Genomic DNA, 16,892 nt, shown 5'->3' with positions numbered 1-16,892 from the left:
TTCATTTCCGGAAATTTATAGGCATTTTTTAATTGAATTTTGGGCTATTTATGTTTATTTATGATAAATTAACTCTAATATTACCATAAATTACCAAAAATTGCATAAGTTTCCGTAAATATTTGAAAATCTTTTAAATTGAACTTTGGATAGTCTTAGGTAATTTACCTTCTTCATCTGTAAAATTATGATAAATGACCGAAAAATTGCATAAATTTCCGGAAATTTATAGATATTTATAAATTGAATTTTGGATAACTTACAGCAAGTTGCCATAAACTTTAATAATTCATCAATAAAATATTTTTAATTCAAAGGTTTAGGTCTTTCTTTATATCATTTTTTAAATTAAATAAATAAATTTATCAATATATTATTTTTATTAATTTTTTCAGCCGTTAAAATATGTAAACGTGCAGTTGAAAAATTTAAAACTATTTTTAATTTAAAAACAACTGCATAATAATATAACCATAATTAAAGGCTTTTATTAAATTAAAAATATTGTTGAAATGGAAATTATTCAATTTTTAACCCATTTAATTTAAAAAATCAATTTATAAAAAGAATATAATTTAAACTGAACTGCTTTACATAAAAAGCTTTGAATTTCTGGAATTTCGGAAAACTTTTGAACTTTTAACGTTACAATTTCAATACTTATATTTAAAAAATAGGTAATTTGTAAGTGAAATAGTTCATTTTTGATTTAAAATTAATTAAAAACTTGAAATGATTTTAAATAATTTGAACGAAGTGTGTTAACATTTCTTTCAGCACTTCTAAATATATTTTCAAATTAATCGCATTTTTCCTAAAATTTTGTGAAAATCCTGTAAATTAAATAAAAAATCTTGAAAATCTTTGAGGTTCTTTGTTAATCATGTGGAAAATCTCTTAATATCTTTTTAATTTTTTTGTCACAATAATTTTTCAAAATGAAAAATCATTTTCAATTTTCCTACGAAGCTTAAGAAAATGTTTTTATTCTTTTGATGTCTTTCATAAGTCTTTCAAAGAATCAAAATTTTTGTTTGAAATCTGCAAAAATCTACATTTTGTTTTAAATTTGGCTGTGAGTATTTGCACCGAAATTTCGATAACAATAGCCGAATTTTGTCGGTACGTACACTGCGTTTAAATTATTTAAAATCATTCAAAATTCTAAACTCAATTTAAATCTTTTCAAAACCTCTAAATATCTCTTGAAATTACTCAAATTTTTTCTACAAATAATAAGTGTTCTGTTGTTATTTATAAATTCAAATTTTATTGATTTTTCTTTAATTTTCAGGATTTTCTAAAAATTTTAGGGAAAATTTAATTCACTTTAAAATATATTTAAAAGTTCCCAAAAAATTTCAAAAATAATTTTAAATTTTAATAAATGTATAAAAGCTTCTAGATTTTGAAATAAAATTGTAAAGCTTCTCATGGATGTAATTTTTAATGTGTCTAGCTTAAAATTACTTCAAATAATATAATTTTCAAAAATTTTAAAATTCATTGCTGGATTCTTTAATTTAGCGTGCAGAAAATATTAAACATGAATTTACATTTTTGGAACTCAATCTGAATCTTTGAACTCTTTAATTGAAAAAAGTTCTCAATTTTGCAGTTTATCTGCATTTCATTTAAAATTGTTGAATTGAAAAGAGTTAATACCGTCCATTTTAAAGTTGTAAATTATTATTTACCATTGGAATACACAATTTTTGAATTGAACATTTTTAAACTTCAATTTGAAAAGTTTAAAATTTAAGAGTTCCACTTTAAATGCTTTAATTTCTTGTTTGTTGTTTATTGCTCTAAATGGAAATATGTTTATAATGAAGTTCGATATTTTAAATTTCAATGACCGTCAAAAATTTTTGTAAACCGGAAAAAACCCGGAAATGATATCCATGATATAAATCATATAAATAATATGATATAAATAATATGAAAAATTTATATTTTTTTCGATCGAATAACAGAGATTTCAACTAATTTTTAAAAATTATGAATCAATTTTTGATTATAGTATTAATCTCTTGAACATAAATTGGTATCTCTTAAAGTACCATAAAATAATTCAAAGTCTTCGAAATTCCGTTAAACTATTGAAAGAATTTTAAAAATTCAAAATCTCATTAAATTACTGAAATCCATTGAAAAATTCTTTGTAATATTTTAAAATTACTTAATATGTATAAAATACTTTGAAATCTTTTGAAATTTTTAAAGATCCTAAAAATGCCAAGGAATTTGAAAAAAAAATACTTTAAAATATTTCAGTTTAAACCTTTTAAAAATGCTACAAAGTTGCAGTTTAAAAAAATTCACTTTTAGTCAAATTTTCCATTGGGATAAGTTATTTAATTAATTGGAGTCATGAAGATTAATTGTTTAAAAAATTTATTATTATTATTAATAAAATAACATTTGAATAATGCTAGAAAGATGCGGTTTTTTCTGGAATTTCTAGCTTTTTGTCCAATTTTGAATTAAAGTAAGGTGTCAATGAATTCAAATTAACAATAATAATTGTTTAAACAATTTATTATCATTGTTAATAATATTCTCTTTGCTTAATTGGTAGAACGTTGCAGTTTTTTCTGAAATTTGCAACTGTGTATCTATTTTTCATTAGGCGTGTATAAATAATGAATTAAATTTAGCAAAAATAATTGCTTAAACATATTATTATTATTGTTTATGACTATCTTCATCTATAGCAATGTCTGATAGTTTCGGTTTTTTCGGAAACTTTTACCTTTCTGTCTTTTTTCACTTAGTAATAAAATATTAAGACTATATTATATGACATTTATCTTGAAATTTTTTTGAATATATAGAAGAGTTGAATTTTTAGTTAAAAAAACTTTATTTAAAAAAATTCCAATTAAATTATTGTATTCTTAACAAAACCTAAACTTGTTATAAAAATAGTTGAATTTTCAAACGAAAAAGTTAATTTCCAACAACAAAAAACTATGCGTTCAATAAAATTGTTGAATTCTCAACAAACAATTTAATTTTTGACCAAATAGTTGAATTTTCAACAAGAAAGGATAAATTTTCAATAAAAAACTGAAGAGTTCAATTTTGGAATAAAAAATTTAATTTTCAACAAAAAAAACAACAAAATTTGTATTCAAATTGTTGAATTCTCAACAGAAAATTTAATCTTGACCAAATAGTTGAAATTTTTACGAGAAAAAAACTAGTTGAATTTTCAAGCTAGAAAGGCCGAATTTTAACCAAAAATAGGACTGTTAAATTTTCAGATTAAAAAAAAAATGAAAAAAAAATTTAATCAAATTGTGGAATTCTGAACATAAAATTGAACTTTTAACCAAATAGTTGAACATTTTACCAAAATAGTCCAATTTTCAAGCCAGAAAGGCGAATTTTTAACCAAAAATAGGATAGTTAAATTTATAGTTAAAAAAATTATAAAAAAAAAATGGTTTCAATCAAATTGTTTCATTTTCAACAAAAAATTTAATTTTTAACCAAATAGTTAAACTTTTTAACAAAATAGTTGCATTTTTAACTATAAAGGATGAATTTTCAACCAAAAACAGGATAGTTAAATTTTTTAATTGAAAAAATTGATTTCCAACAACAACAAAAAAACAATACTTTCAAAATAAATTTGGAAAATTTGAACAGACAATTTAATGTTAGACCAATAGTTGAACATTTTACCAAAATAGTTCGATTTTTAACTTAGAATGGCGAATATACAACAAAAAATAGGATAGTTAAATTTTCAGTTAAAAAATGAGTAAAAAAAATTCAATCGAATTGTTGAATTTTAAATAGGAAATTGAATTTTTAACAAAATAGTTCCACATTTTAACAGAATAGATGAATTTTCAAGGCATAAAGGTAAACTTACAACCAAAAATAGGATTGTAAAATTTTCAGTTAAAAAAAATTCAACCAAAATAAAGTGGAATTTCTAATCAAATTCTTGAATTCTCAACAGGAAATTTAATTTTTAACAAAATAGTAGAATATTTTACCAGAATAGATTAATTTTTAGTCCATAAAGGCAAATTTTCAACCGAAAATAGGATGGTTAAATTTTTTAGTTAAACAAAGTAATTTCCAACAACAAAAAAATAAAAATACTTTCAAAATTTGTTTTGAAATTTTTAACAGAAAATTTAAGGTTTGACCAGTAGTTGAACATTTTACCAAAATAGTTCGATTTTCAAGCCAGAATGACGAATTTACAACGAAAAATAGGATAGTTTAATTTTCAGTTTAAAAAATGAATAAAATAATTGATCAAATTGTCGAATTCTAAATAGTAAATTGAATTATTAACAAAATGGTACAACATTTTAACAAAATAGATGTATTTTCAAGCCATAAAGGCTAACTTACAACCAAAAATAAGATTGTAAAATTTTCAATAAAAAAAAATTTAACAACAAAAAATAGTATTTTCAATCAAATTGTTGAATTCTCAACAGAAAATTGAATTTTTAACAAAATAGTAGAATATTTGATCAGAATAGATTAATTTTCAACCCATAAAGGCGAATTTTCAACCAAAAATATGATGGTTAACTTTCCAGTTAAAAAAAATAAAATAAAAGAAATATAATCTTAATCAAGTTGTTGAATTCTCAACAGAAATTTTATTTTTGAGCCAATATTAAAACTTTCTACCAGAAACAAAATAGTTTTATTTTCAAATGAAAAAGATGGAAAGAAAAATATATATTTTTCCAATCAAGTTGTTGAATTCTCAAAATAATATAAAGTTTTCAATCAAATAGTTAAGGTTTTGACCAAAATAGTTGAATTTACGGCCAAAAAGGATGAATTTTAAATTAAAAATAAGATACTTACATTTTAACCAAATAGTTGAACTTTCTACTAAAATAGTTGAATTTTCAACCAAAAATGATCAATTTTAAGTTAAAAATAGGATACTTACATTTTCAGTTGAAAAAAATCTCAACATCAAAAATACCAATACTTTCTTCAATCAAATTATTGAATTCTCATGAGGAAATTTCATTTTTGAGCAAACAGTTGAAGTTTGTGCGAGAAGCAAAATAGTTGAATTTTCAAACCAGAAAGACGAATTTTCAACCAAACAGGATGAATTTCTTTACCAAAAATACAATATTTCAATTTTAAGTTAAAAAAGAATAATTTGTAAATAAATCTTTTCAGTCAAATTGTTGAATTCTGAACACAACATTTATTTTTTGACCACATAACTGAAATTATTACCAGGAAAAATAGGTCCATTTTCAAGCCTAAAAGATAATTTTCAACCAAAAATAGGATAGTTAAATTTTCAGTTAAAAAAAATATAAAATAAAATATATATTTGCAATCAAGTTGTTAAATTCTCAACAGAAAATCTCATTTTTAACCAAATAGTTAAACTTTTAATCAGAATAGTTTAATTTTCAAACAAAAAGAATAATTTTTAACAAAAAATAGGATATCAATTTTGATTTCATAAAAAATTAATTTTCACCGGAAAGGATGAATTTCAAATTGAAGATAGGATACTTACATTTTTAGTTGAAAAAATGAATTTTCAACAACAAAAGTACATATATTTTTAATATTATTGTTGATTTCCTAACAGAATATTTAATTTTAAACCAAATAGTTAAACTTTCTAACAAAATAGTTGAATTTTCTACCAAAAATGATAAATTTTAATTAAAGAATAGGATATTCATATTTCCAGTTAAAAAAATTAATTTTTAAAAGCAAAATACCAATATTTTTAATCAAATTGTTGAATGCTCACCAGAATGTTTAATTTTTAACCAAATAGATGAATTTTTAAACGAAAATGATGGATTTTAAATTAAAAATAGTATACTTTCATTTTCGGTTGGAAAAAAATTAATTTTCAACAGCAAAAATACGAATATTTTCAATCAAATTGTTAAATTTTCAAGAGAATATTTAATTTTTAACCAAATAGTTTAACTTTGTAGCAAACTAAATGAATTTTTAACGAAAAATGCTAAATTGTCAACCAAAAATAGGATAGATACATTTTGAGTACAACAAAATTAATTTTTAACGAAGAAGGAAGATTTTTTAATAAAAAATAGGATACTTCAATTTTCAGTTAAAAAAATTAATTTTTAAGAAAAAAAATCAATATTTTCAATCAAATCGTTGAATTCTCGACATAAACAGAAAAGTTTCAAGTCAGAAAGATGAATTTTCAACAAAAATGATCCGCCAATACACTGTTATACATTGCATTTTTAATAAAGTTTTTAGAATTTCTAAAAATTCAAACTTAAGTTAAATTTAGAATCTTCTAAATATATTTTAAAATATTTGAAATCAAATAAATATATTCAGGGTGGTTGATAAACCGGAGAAACGGGAAACTCGGGTAATGACCGGGAATTTTATGAGACCGGGAAGAGCCGGGAAACGTCCGTGAATTTATTTTTTGACCGGAAATTTTACAAATTTTTAGAAAGAAAATTCTTCCTACTTCGATTTTAACTTTTTTTAAAATAATTAGTTCAATTCTGATTTTTTTCAATTATGATATCATTTAGTTTAGAATACGTCATTTGAAAACCTTTCACTTTGAAAATTTTCCATTTTAGACTTCTAATTTTTAAGTGTACATTTCAATCTAAGAATTTTTAAATTCAGTTTTAAAGAATTAAACAATTAAAAATTAGAAGCGTTTAAAATCGAAGATTTTTGATAATAAAAAAACATTTTTCGTTGATCGACTGTGAATATACATTAATTAATGATTTTGTTTTTAATTTGAATTGCACTTTAAGATTTAAAAAATTAATAATAATTTATTGTACAAGACGATTCGGAATCAGTTCACAATTTTATATTGTCCAGACCTTAACATTAAAAATTAAACTGTTTTAATTCGAAAGTTTTATAGTTAAAATTGTGGATATCCTATTGAAACCTTATAAACTATTTTTTATTTTAAAATAACTTCAAAATAATATATTTATAAAAAACGGCTTTTAATTAATTTCAAATATAATTTCACTCTAAATTATTACATTGGTAAACAATGCAATTTGAAATTTTTCGATTAAGAAAAAGAGCTGTTACTTAATATTTAGAAATATCTGATTGTTCATTTAATATCAGTAATTACAAATTAAATATTAAAAACTAAGCAAAAAACTAAACATTGAACGTTACAACTTTAATTGTTCTATTTAACTAAATTTCATTTGTAAGTCAACTTGTTGAATTTCAATGTATAAATAACCAGAATTTTGACCGGCTTCAGAAGAATAAAAAACATTATCTAGGAAAATTTAAAATGATTTTGTTTATTTTAATAAAATAATTTTAAGATAACATTCTAAGAAGATTTACAAAGATTTACAACATTTTCAAAAATGAGTGGGGAAAATTCTAAGAAAATTTATTTAATTGGGCAGAATTAAAAAAAAAATTATTTGAAAACATGTGAAACAGCATGCAGATGTTTCAAGATTTCAAAATAAAATTTCAAAGCATTTTAAGGATTTTAAAATTATTCATAATAAAAATAATTGAACTTGTAACTGGAACAGGGAACTTCCAATTTCTTAGAAATTTATAGTTAGAACTGCAATTTATCCAGAATAAAAATAATTTTCGCAAAATTTTCGAAAAGGAACAAAGTTCTGAAGTGGAACATGAAATTTTTCCAAGAATGATAAATTGTCTGGAAAATGGGAATGTTTAAATTTAAATAAATTGCGATCTGCAGTAGGGAATTTTTAAAAATAATGAGTTTTAATTCTAACTTGAAACGAAATATTTTCGAATAAACTTAAAATTATGAATTGGAACAAAGAATTTGCAGAAAAGTTCTTATTCTTAGTTGAAATGGATTATTTTCGAAAAGTATTAAAAATTCGGATTGGAACAAGGAATTAAAAACTTTCAATTGAAAGCTGTAATTTATCCAGAAGAATAACAATTCTGAATGGAAAAATGAATTTTTTAAACAAAATTATAATCTTGGTTGAAAAGATTTATTTTCGAACAAAACTTAAGTTATGAATTGGAACAGAGGATTTTACAAAAAATTCTAATTCTTAGTTGAAATTGAGAATATTCGAAAAGAATTAAAATTCTGGATTTGAGCAGGGATTTTTTCAAAAGAATTTTTTCTGAGAAAAATAAAGAATTTGCTGAAAGAAATAAAATTCTGGATTTAAACAGTGAATTTTCAATTTTTAAACAATTCTGAGCTGAAATTGGCATTTATCCAGGAGAATAACGAATCTCAATGTAAAATTGAATTTTTCAAACAAAATTATTATTCAGTATTGAAACGAGGTATTTTTGAAATAAATGTAAATTACGAATTAAAACAGTGAATTTTACAAAACAAATCTAATTCTTACAATCGGTTGAAATAGAGAATTTTTGAAAAGTATTAAAATTTTGGATTTGAACAAGCAATTTTTCGAAAATAATTAGAATTGTGGATTTGAAAAGGGAGTGTACAATTTTTAACTAAATCTAAGCTGGAAGTAGAATTTAAAATTGCTTAAAATAGTACAATTTTGAACATTTTTAAATTCATTGACTCTACAATTTATAAAGGATTAAAATTTTAAATTTTGCAGTGTAACTGCATTTCATTGTATGTTTTTTAGTTGAAAAGCTTTGGTAACTTCGATTTTTTACGTTTTAATTATGAAGACTGGGAAGTGGTGAGTGGAGAGCGGTAAATGGAGAATTTTGAGTAGAGCGTAGTGAGTGGAGAGTAGATAATGAAGAGTGGAGCATAGAAAGTGGTGAGTGAAGTTTGGAGAGTGGTGAGTAAAGCTTGGAGAGTGGTGAGTGAATCGTGGAGAGTGGTGAGTAAAGCGTGGAGAGTGGTGAATAAAGCGTGGAGAGTGGTGAGCAGAGGGCAGAGCATAGGCTCCGAAATTCTTTTTTGTAGGTGCATTGGGCCTAATGAGACAATTTTTGATTTTAAAATTCCAATCCACAGAGAATAGAACAAGTCGATAATTACTTGTATCTTGAAAATTTATTTAATAATGATAGGATGATAGATTCATCGACACCCAGATCCCTATTTTCCACGTGAAATCTGAGAGCATGTAGAAAAATATTTTTCAATTTCAGGAGATGCCCAAGAGAAGAAAAATCGGAGATCCCTCTGAAATACTTTGTGAACGGAGGTCCGGAACGTCGATCGAAGTCAAACATTCTTGCAGATTCCTCGCCTTCGGAAACGGCGCCCCTAGAAATAGAAAGATGTCTCCTGTCCTTAAGCGAAGACGAAACGGCGAGTTTTCGTTACGCCGACAGTGAAGATGTCTAGGAACTGATAAAAAAAAGACTCAAAACAAACAAGTCATATTTAAGAACTCACAACAGTGGTATAGAAGTCCTTGAGCTTCTAGCTGTGAAAAATGCCAAAAGTCCTTTACTGATTCCCATGAGTCCTTCTGACTGTGTCAGTCCTCTTTTCTGTATTATACTCTCAGTATAGGCACGCGTTGTATTTATTTCCCCCCATTACATTTATTATAAAAGTCCAATGTCTTCGGAAATCCTGCCTCGTGTCCGAATTCCTCGTGCGTTTTGCTCGAGTACATTATATTTTATTCAATTATTCATTCTGGTCGTCAATGCAAAGTTTTCTCCAGTGGTGAGGAATAACTAGTTTCTTTTAACTAATTAGTTTTTTTGGTAATAAAGTTACTTTTGTAAATAAGTAACGAATTATGTCGTTATTTTTTTCAGTGAAAGTTGCGGTAGAGTTGTCCTAAGTCGGCACATGAAGTGTTTTGGTCAAAAAGAGAGCGTAAATAGGGTTCAGGGCGCTTCGGCGATGCCCAACTCGCATTTTGACCTGTTTCGGTTACCCCCACCATTGCATCCATCGCTTTACTTCTCGCTAGCTTATTTTCGCTGGGATTATATCTTAGAAGGCTGGCGTACCTGAGAAATTTTAACTGATCATTGTAAACAGAAAACGTAACTTTAATTTTCCGGATTCCCCACAATAAAATTAAGCCGTTGTCCCTTTTGGTCCCACTAAAAAAAATTCCCATGGAATTAATTGCACTCAAATTCGAAGATTACAAAAAATCTTTGATCAAATGAAAATTTTTTAGTCTCTTTAGGTTGTAAATTCAAGTTCATTTATAGATCTACTTCTTTTTTTTTATTTATACTTTGATGTTAAAAAGTAAAACTGAATCTTTTAATTAATAATTCAACTATTTCGGTTTTAATTGGTCTGATTAATCTCAAAATTCATTTGGCTTCGTAGAAATTCATTTTCCTTGGATAAGTATTTAACTTTATTTGTAAATTTTAGTATATTTCTTGGTTGAAAATTAATTTTCTTAGTTCAAAATTAATTTTGTTGCAATTTTTAATATTTTTAGTTATTTAGTTAGTTTTACTATTTTATTTATGTTTGCATTTATATTCAACTATTTGGTTAAAAATCAAACTATTTTCTTGAATTGAAAATGTACATTTTTATTGATATTCCATATTTTCGTGTAAAAAATTGGACTATTTTGTATAAACCCCCTCACTAGTCTTAAAAGTATTTTTTAAAGATTTAAACAGATTTCTAAAATTGTAAACGTATAATCTGAAAGAGTCTCAGGCATTTTAAAAAAATTTTCATGCTTTAATTAAAATTGTAGGAAAAAGAAAAATCATTTAAAACACTATTCAGAACTTTTGAAAGAATTTCAAAAAACAATCGAGAGTTGAAAAGATTTCCAAAATTTTAAACAAAAATCAGAAACTTTTAAGGTATTTTTGTTTTGTTTTGTAGGATTGATTTAGAGTTTTATAAAAAATTCAAATAAATTTAAGAGATATTTAGAAATTTAAAAAAATGATAATTTAACATCTGAAAAGTTTCTAACCAAATTTGAACGAAAATGTATATTCTTGAAGATTTTAAAACAAAATTTTGAAGCTGTTTAAGGATACTTAAAGTTTCAAGATAATGAAAAAATGTTCTTATGGATTTCTGAAAAAAATTGCAATGATTTTTTTGTTTAAAAAAATCATTGTTTACAAAATACTTAAAAATAGTAAAACAAAAACAAATTTGGAAGAATAAATAAAAATTTAACAATTATCACTTTAGAAAAATTTCAATTAGGTTAAAAGATATTTAGAAGTTTTGAAGAGATTCAAAAATAATTTAAATAGTTTAACAAAATATATATTTTTGAAGATTTTTAAATAAGATTTTGACGTTTTTAAATAATTGTTTAAGCTTTTCAGATAATAACTTTTTTGGGATGAATAGTTATAAAATTTTCCATTTTTGATCAATTTTTAAGTTAGAGTGGATTTGTAAAGGAATTCAAGTTAAGCAACGTAATTATTTGAACAGTTATTATTATTATTATTATTATTATTATTATTATTATTATTTATTACAATATTTTTTTCGCTTAAATTGGAATTGTATTTCTCTGAATCTCCTTGGTAAGAAATTGAGCTAATTATTTGTAAATGCAACTGCTTGATTGATAATATTTTTTTTACAATTCAACGATTTAGTTGAAAATTTTATTATTTTATTAAAAATTCCAATTAAATAAAAATTAATCTGATTTGTTTAAAAATTGGACTAGTTTGTTGAAATTGATCCACTTTGTTAAAAATTCATTGTTCTTTGATTAAAGATTTATCTCTTAGGTAAAAAATTTAACTGATTTGTTGAAAATTTATTTTATTTTTAGTCCAGAATTAATTTTCTGACCTGCAAATTTAATTTTTTCATTTCGGGCTGAGGATTTATAATTATTTTTTTTTGCAGGATTGATTAAGGCTTAACGATTTTTAAAGTTTGAAGATAATGAAAAAATGAAGATTTCTGGGGAAATTTTCAATTATTTATATTTTTTAAACTTCATTTTTACAAAATACTTAAAACGAGTTTAAAATAAAAAAAGTTGGAAGTACAAAAAAATTTAACAGTTACTATTTCAGAAAAAATTCGATTAGGTTAGAAGATATTTAGAAGTTTTAAAGAGATTAAAAATAATTTAAAATTTGCAATGATTCCAAGAATTGTTTAACAAAATATATATTTTTGAAAATCTTTAAATAAGATGTTGACGGTTTTAAATGATTTTTAAAAGATCTTCAGGTAATAATAAAATATACTTAAGATTCATGTAAAAAATATTTACGAATTTTTCTTTTATAAAAATTATCTTAAAAAATATTTAACAAGATTACAAAACAAATTCTGATGTCTAAATAACCATTGAAAAATTAATCATTTTTGACATATTAAAATAAAAAGAATTTGACTGCTAGTTTAAAAAATGTTAATTAAAAGAGAATTGTAATCTATCAAGTTTCAATAATTTTCCCTGAAATTGCTTAAAATTATATAATAAAAAAATTTAATTAGTTGATGCATTCTTCAAATTAGAGCATTGCAAATTTTAGAGAAAACTCGAATGATATAAAAAATTGTTTAGAAGTTTCAAAAGAATTTAAAAAAAGATAACAAAGTTAAAAATTCCATTTGAAACAGGAAAATGTAAAATAACGTAAAGCCTATACTCAAAATACAAACTCATTTTTAATTTTTCTAGGACTTTTAGTTAAATTTATTTCTTCTTTTTCAGCCTTTCAAAATGCTTAAAAAGTTTCAAAATCTTCAAAAGCCTAAATTTTCTTTAACATTTTATGGAATCTTTTGAAGCTTGTTATCATTTTTGAAATTCTTTTGAAACTTCTGAACAACTTTTTATATCATTCGAGTTTTCCCGAAAACTTTTAATAAATCCTGCGAAATTAAGATAATGCGTGAAAATCTTCCATATGATTTTCTGACAATTTTGAAAATCTTTAAACATTTTAAAAAATATACCCTCAAAATTAATTTAAAAAATTAAAAATCTTTTTAATTTTCCAATTTTTGAATAAATATCGTTAAATTGCAAAAAAAATTACAAGTTTCATAAATTGTACAGATCGAGGGTTAAAAAAAAGTCACGTTATAATTGTCAAGGCTCTAAATTGAAGAATGAATCAGTGAAAAGTATTAAAACTTGAAAAATTACAATTTTTTAAAGAACACCTTTTAAAGTTAGAGTTAAATTATTTTATCTTAAATTCTCACACATTATTAAATGTTTAATTGGTATTTATACATCAAAATTTGTTTTGAAATCTTGTTAAATATTCTTTTAAAATTATTTTTTTTTTTAAGAAAAATCATAAAAAATTTTTACAGGAACCTTAAGTATATTGTGTTATTTTCTGAAAAGCTTAATCAATTATTTAAAAACGTCAAAATCTTATTTAAAGATCTTCAAAAATATAGATTGTGTTAAACTATTTAAATTATTTTTGAATCTTTATAAACTTCTAAATATCTCTTAACTTAATTGAATTTTTTCGAAACTAATAATTGTTCAATTTTTATTTATTCTTCTAAATTTTGTTTTGTTTTATACTTTTTTTAAGTATTTTGTAAAAAATAACTAATAAAACAAAGAAATCATTGAAATTTTTCCCAGAAATAGTTTCAAAATTTTATTTTAAAATCTCCAAAAATCTACATTTTCGTTAAAATTTGGTAGGAATCTTTTTAAATGTTAAATTATTTTTAATTTTTGTAAATTTTCAAATATCTCTTAAATTTTATTTGTATTCTTCATAAAACTCTTCATTAATCCTACAAAACAAAATAAAATACATTAAAAGTTTCTGGTTTTTGTTAAAAATTTTGGAAATCTTTTGAAATCTTCTTAAATATTCTCTTTAAGTTAATTTTCTAAGATAAAAGTCCATTTTTAGTTTTCATAGGAATTTTAATGAAATTTTCGTATATAATTTTATTTTTAATTATTTGGAATATTTTTAACTCTCGAATTATTTTTGAAATTATTTCAAAACTTCCAAATATCTTTTTAAATGATTCGACTTTTCCCTATAATTTTAATTAAAACATGCAAATTTTTAAAAAATGTTTGAAAATCTTCCAGATTATTTTTTCCCAATTTTGGAAATCTGTTTAAATCTTTTTAAAACTACAGTGAAACCCTTCTATAGCGCCGATTTTGGGATTGATGATGGTTGGGAACCAACCCATTATAGCCTACTCCGCTTTTGTTTGTTCACGCCTGAGTGCTCGTTCGAGTGACAACCGGAGATCCCGCGCTGACTTAAGACAACTCTTCCCCAATTATAAAAATCGTTACTTTTTTAGTAACTTTCGAAATGTAATTCACTTTTTTTTTAATTTTTAGATGAGAAAAAGCTCAGTTGTTAACAAATTAGAAAAAATACTACTTATTAGCAACTTGACGAAAATTAAAGTTTAGTCAGATCTCAAGGAATTTTTAATAAATAATTTCCACAGAACAACTTTTAATTCAGTTCCCTTCAAATCCCCTCATATTGTGCCCGGAAATGTCCCAAAAATCGACAATAACCGGTTTATTTGAAATTTATATTAAAGATGACTTAAAAAAATGGCTTACATAACTATTATTGCGAAAAAAACATGTCAAGTGTTTCAAAATTAATTTTCAGTTGTTGAAACAATTTATTTTTTATCATTTTTTTCCGCCAAAGAATAACTTTTCACGATTACCATGAAAAAACTTCTGCTTAAACCAATAATAGTAATTATTATTGTAAACAAAGATATAAATTCGAGTTTTGTTGAGATTTTATTTGTCTCTAAGTGTCTGAATTGCTGCAGATATTTCTAAAAATAAAATACCTTTGATAATATTTTGCGATATATAGAAATATAAATATAAAATATTTCTTGGTACATTTTTTATAAAATCTTGTAACTAAATTTGACTCTAAACTTAGGCTCATGTTATTTAAATGGAAGAATGATTTTAACAGCTAAATCTCTGAATATTTTTTTACTGTAATTATTTATAAACATTTAATTTTTTAGATTTTACTAAATATGCTATGAGTAGAAATAATTCAAATTTCAAATTTGTTTAAAACAATTAAATGGATGAATAAAAAAAGAATAGCTTAAATAAATTAATAATTAAAAGAGAACATTTGAATTTTAAACCATTTTTTCTTAATTGAAGAATTTAAAAAAAAATCTTGAGAAAAATTTGAAAAGTTATCGAAGATATGAAGAAGTTTTGAAAAATTTCACAAGTTATTTAAAACTTAAAAAAATGACAAATAATGTTAAACAAAATGTAGAATTTTGACAAAAGTCAGAAATTTTCAATATATTCATAAATAATTTTAATTTCGAACAGATTTCCAAATTTTTTCATGAAAAATTTAGATTTTGTAATGGTTCTAAGAGAATAATTTTATTTTACAGCATTTAAAAAAAACTTTAGAAAATTTTTAAATAGATTTAAACGATATTTAAAAGTTCTGAATAAATTCCATCCATAATTTAAAGCTTGAAATAAATTAAAATAATTTAACGTAAATTTTGATTTTAGATGATGCTGAAATGGCGTTTTGAAGTTTTTATAAAGGATTTTGGAAAATTTTGACGATAAACATTTTTTATTGAAATTCTTTGAAATAATTAAAAAATTTTTTTTTGTCCAAAATTAAAAAAAAAGTAGGATTAATTCAAAATCAGCTTAAAAGATACTTAGAAATTTTGAAAAGATTGCAAAATAATTAAAATCTTGAAAATATTTGAAAATTTTTTTAACAAAATGTAGATTTCTTAATGGTTTCAGCAAAATAAGTTTTTTTTTAAAGATTCCTATGAAAACTTAAAATTATTTTTTATTCTTAATATTAGTATTAAAAGAGTCATTGAAAAGTTTTCTAAGGATTTCCAAAATTGTTGAAGAGAAATTTAGAAGATTTTAGGGATTTTTTTTTGTGTTTGCATGATTCCGAACAAAAATGTAGACTCCCTAGAGCATAAAAAAAAATTTCTTAAGATTCCTGGGAATTTTTTAGAAGGATTTTTATTTTTAAAACTAAATTTTTGAAGAAAGAAGCTTGGAAAGATTTAAAAGTTTTTTTAAAATTTTGAAAAAAAATCTGTAAGATTTTGTGGCAGATTTTTTCATTTTGAAAAAAAATTTTATTTTATTTTAAAATTTATTTTTATTTTTGAATTGGAAAAATGGTACGCCCACATAGCATGCGATTGATTTTTAAAATAAAAAAGTTACTAAAAAAGTAACGATAGTTATTTTTTGTGCAAAAGTAACGAAGAAAAAGTTATGTTTTGTAACCACTGGTCGTCTCAAAGTTAAAAATAATAACAGAGCTGCTGATGACTGATGAAGTAAAAAAGCATCAAGTACACTTTAAAGCACTTGGACTTAAGACTTAATACTTAAGATTAAATCCAGACATTTTGCGTTTGTTATTTAATATTTATTCGTCGAAGACACACTGCCCTTGAGAAAAAAACAGCCCTTCTTACTCGAAATCTAGAATCGTTTTTCAAAATTTATAAACTATTTTAGGAAGAGAGATAATTTAGACAAATTTAAACTTCTGGAATTCTCTTTATTTTGTGTAAATTGTTGTTAAGGCTGGTCAAAAAAAGTTATTATCTTTTTTTTTGAGTGAGATATCAAATAAAAAAGTTACCTTTTGTGATATAAAAATCTTCCGGAGGAGTGGATTAGTATGGGGAAGTGGGGAGAGGTGTAGAACAGAAGAGAGAAGTAGGAGAACGAAGGGAAAATGAATAGAGAAATAAGGATTTGAAAAGTAGAGGTAGGAAGGAAAATAAGTGAAATAAAAGTATCGGAATAAGAGGGAAGAAGTGGGGAGAAGGGAAATGAAGATGGGAAATGAGGATGGGAGATGTAGCATAAGGGTGAGCAAATAAAAGGAAAAATCAGATTTGGAGACGTAGGAGTAGCGATAGAAAGTAGAGAAAGGTAAGTGAGGTTTCGGGGGGGGGGGGGGGGGGGGGG

General features: G+C 23.6%; 1 protein-coding gene across 3 annotated transcripts in view; it reads left to right on the top strand.

Annotated features, from left to right (window-relative positions):
* LOC117178032 (organic cation transporter 1-like) overlaps window positions 1-10,118 on the top strand; it is a 168,205-nt gene extending 158,087 nt beyond the window's left edge. For all 3 annotated transcript variants that reach the window (XM_033369232.1, XM_033369233.1, XM_033369231.1), the window contains one exon: window positions 9,115-10,118. In XM_033369232.1, coding sequence (XP_033225123.1) covers window positions 9,115-9,313 — 199 coding nt within the window. In that variant the 3' untranslated portion in view covers window positions 9,314-10,118. The remainder of the gene's footprint in view (window positions 1-9,114) is intronic.
* Window positions 10,119-16,892: the final 6,774 nt, after the last annotated feature.

This window comes from Belonocnema kinseyi, chromosome 8 (assembly GCF_010883055.1).
Source record: "Belonocnema kinseyi isolate 2016_QV_RU_SX_M_011 chromosome 8, B_treatae_v1, whole genome shotgun sequence".
Taxonomy (NCBI): Eukaryota; Metazoa; Arthropoda; class Insecta; order Hymenoptera; family Cynipidae; genus Belonocnema; species Belonocnema kinseyi.
The sequence above is the reverse complement of the archived record's forward strand: the minus strand, read 5'-3'. Positions and strand labels throughout refer to the sequence as shown.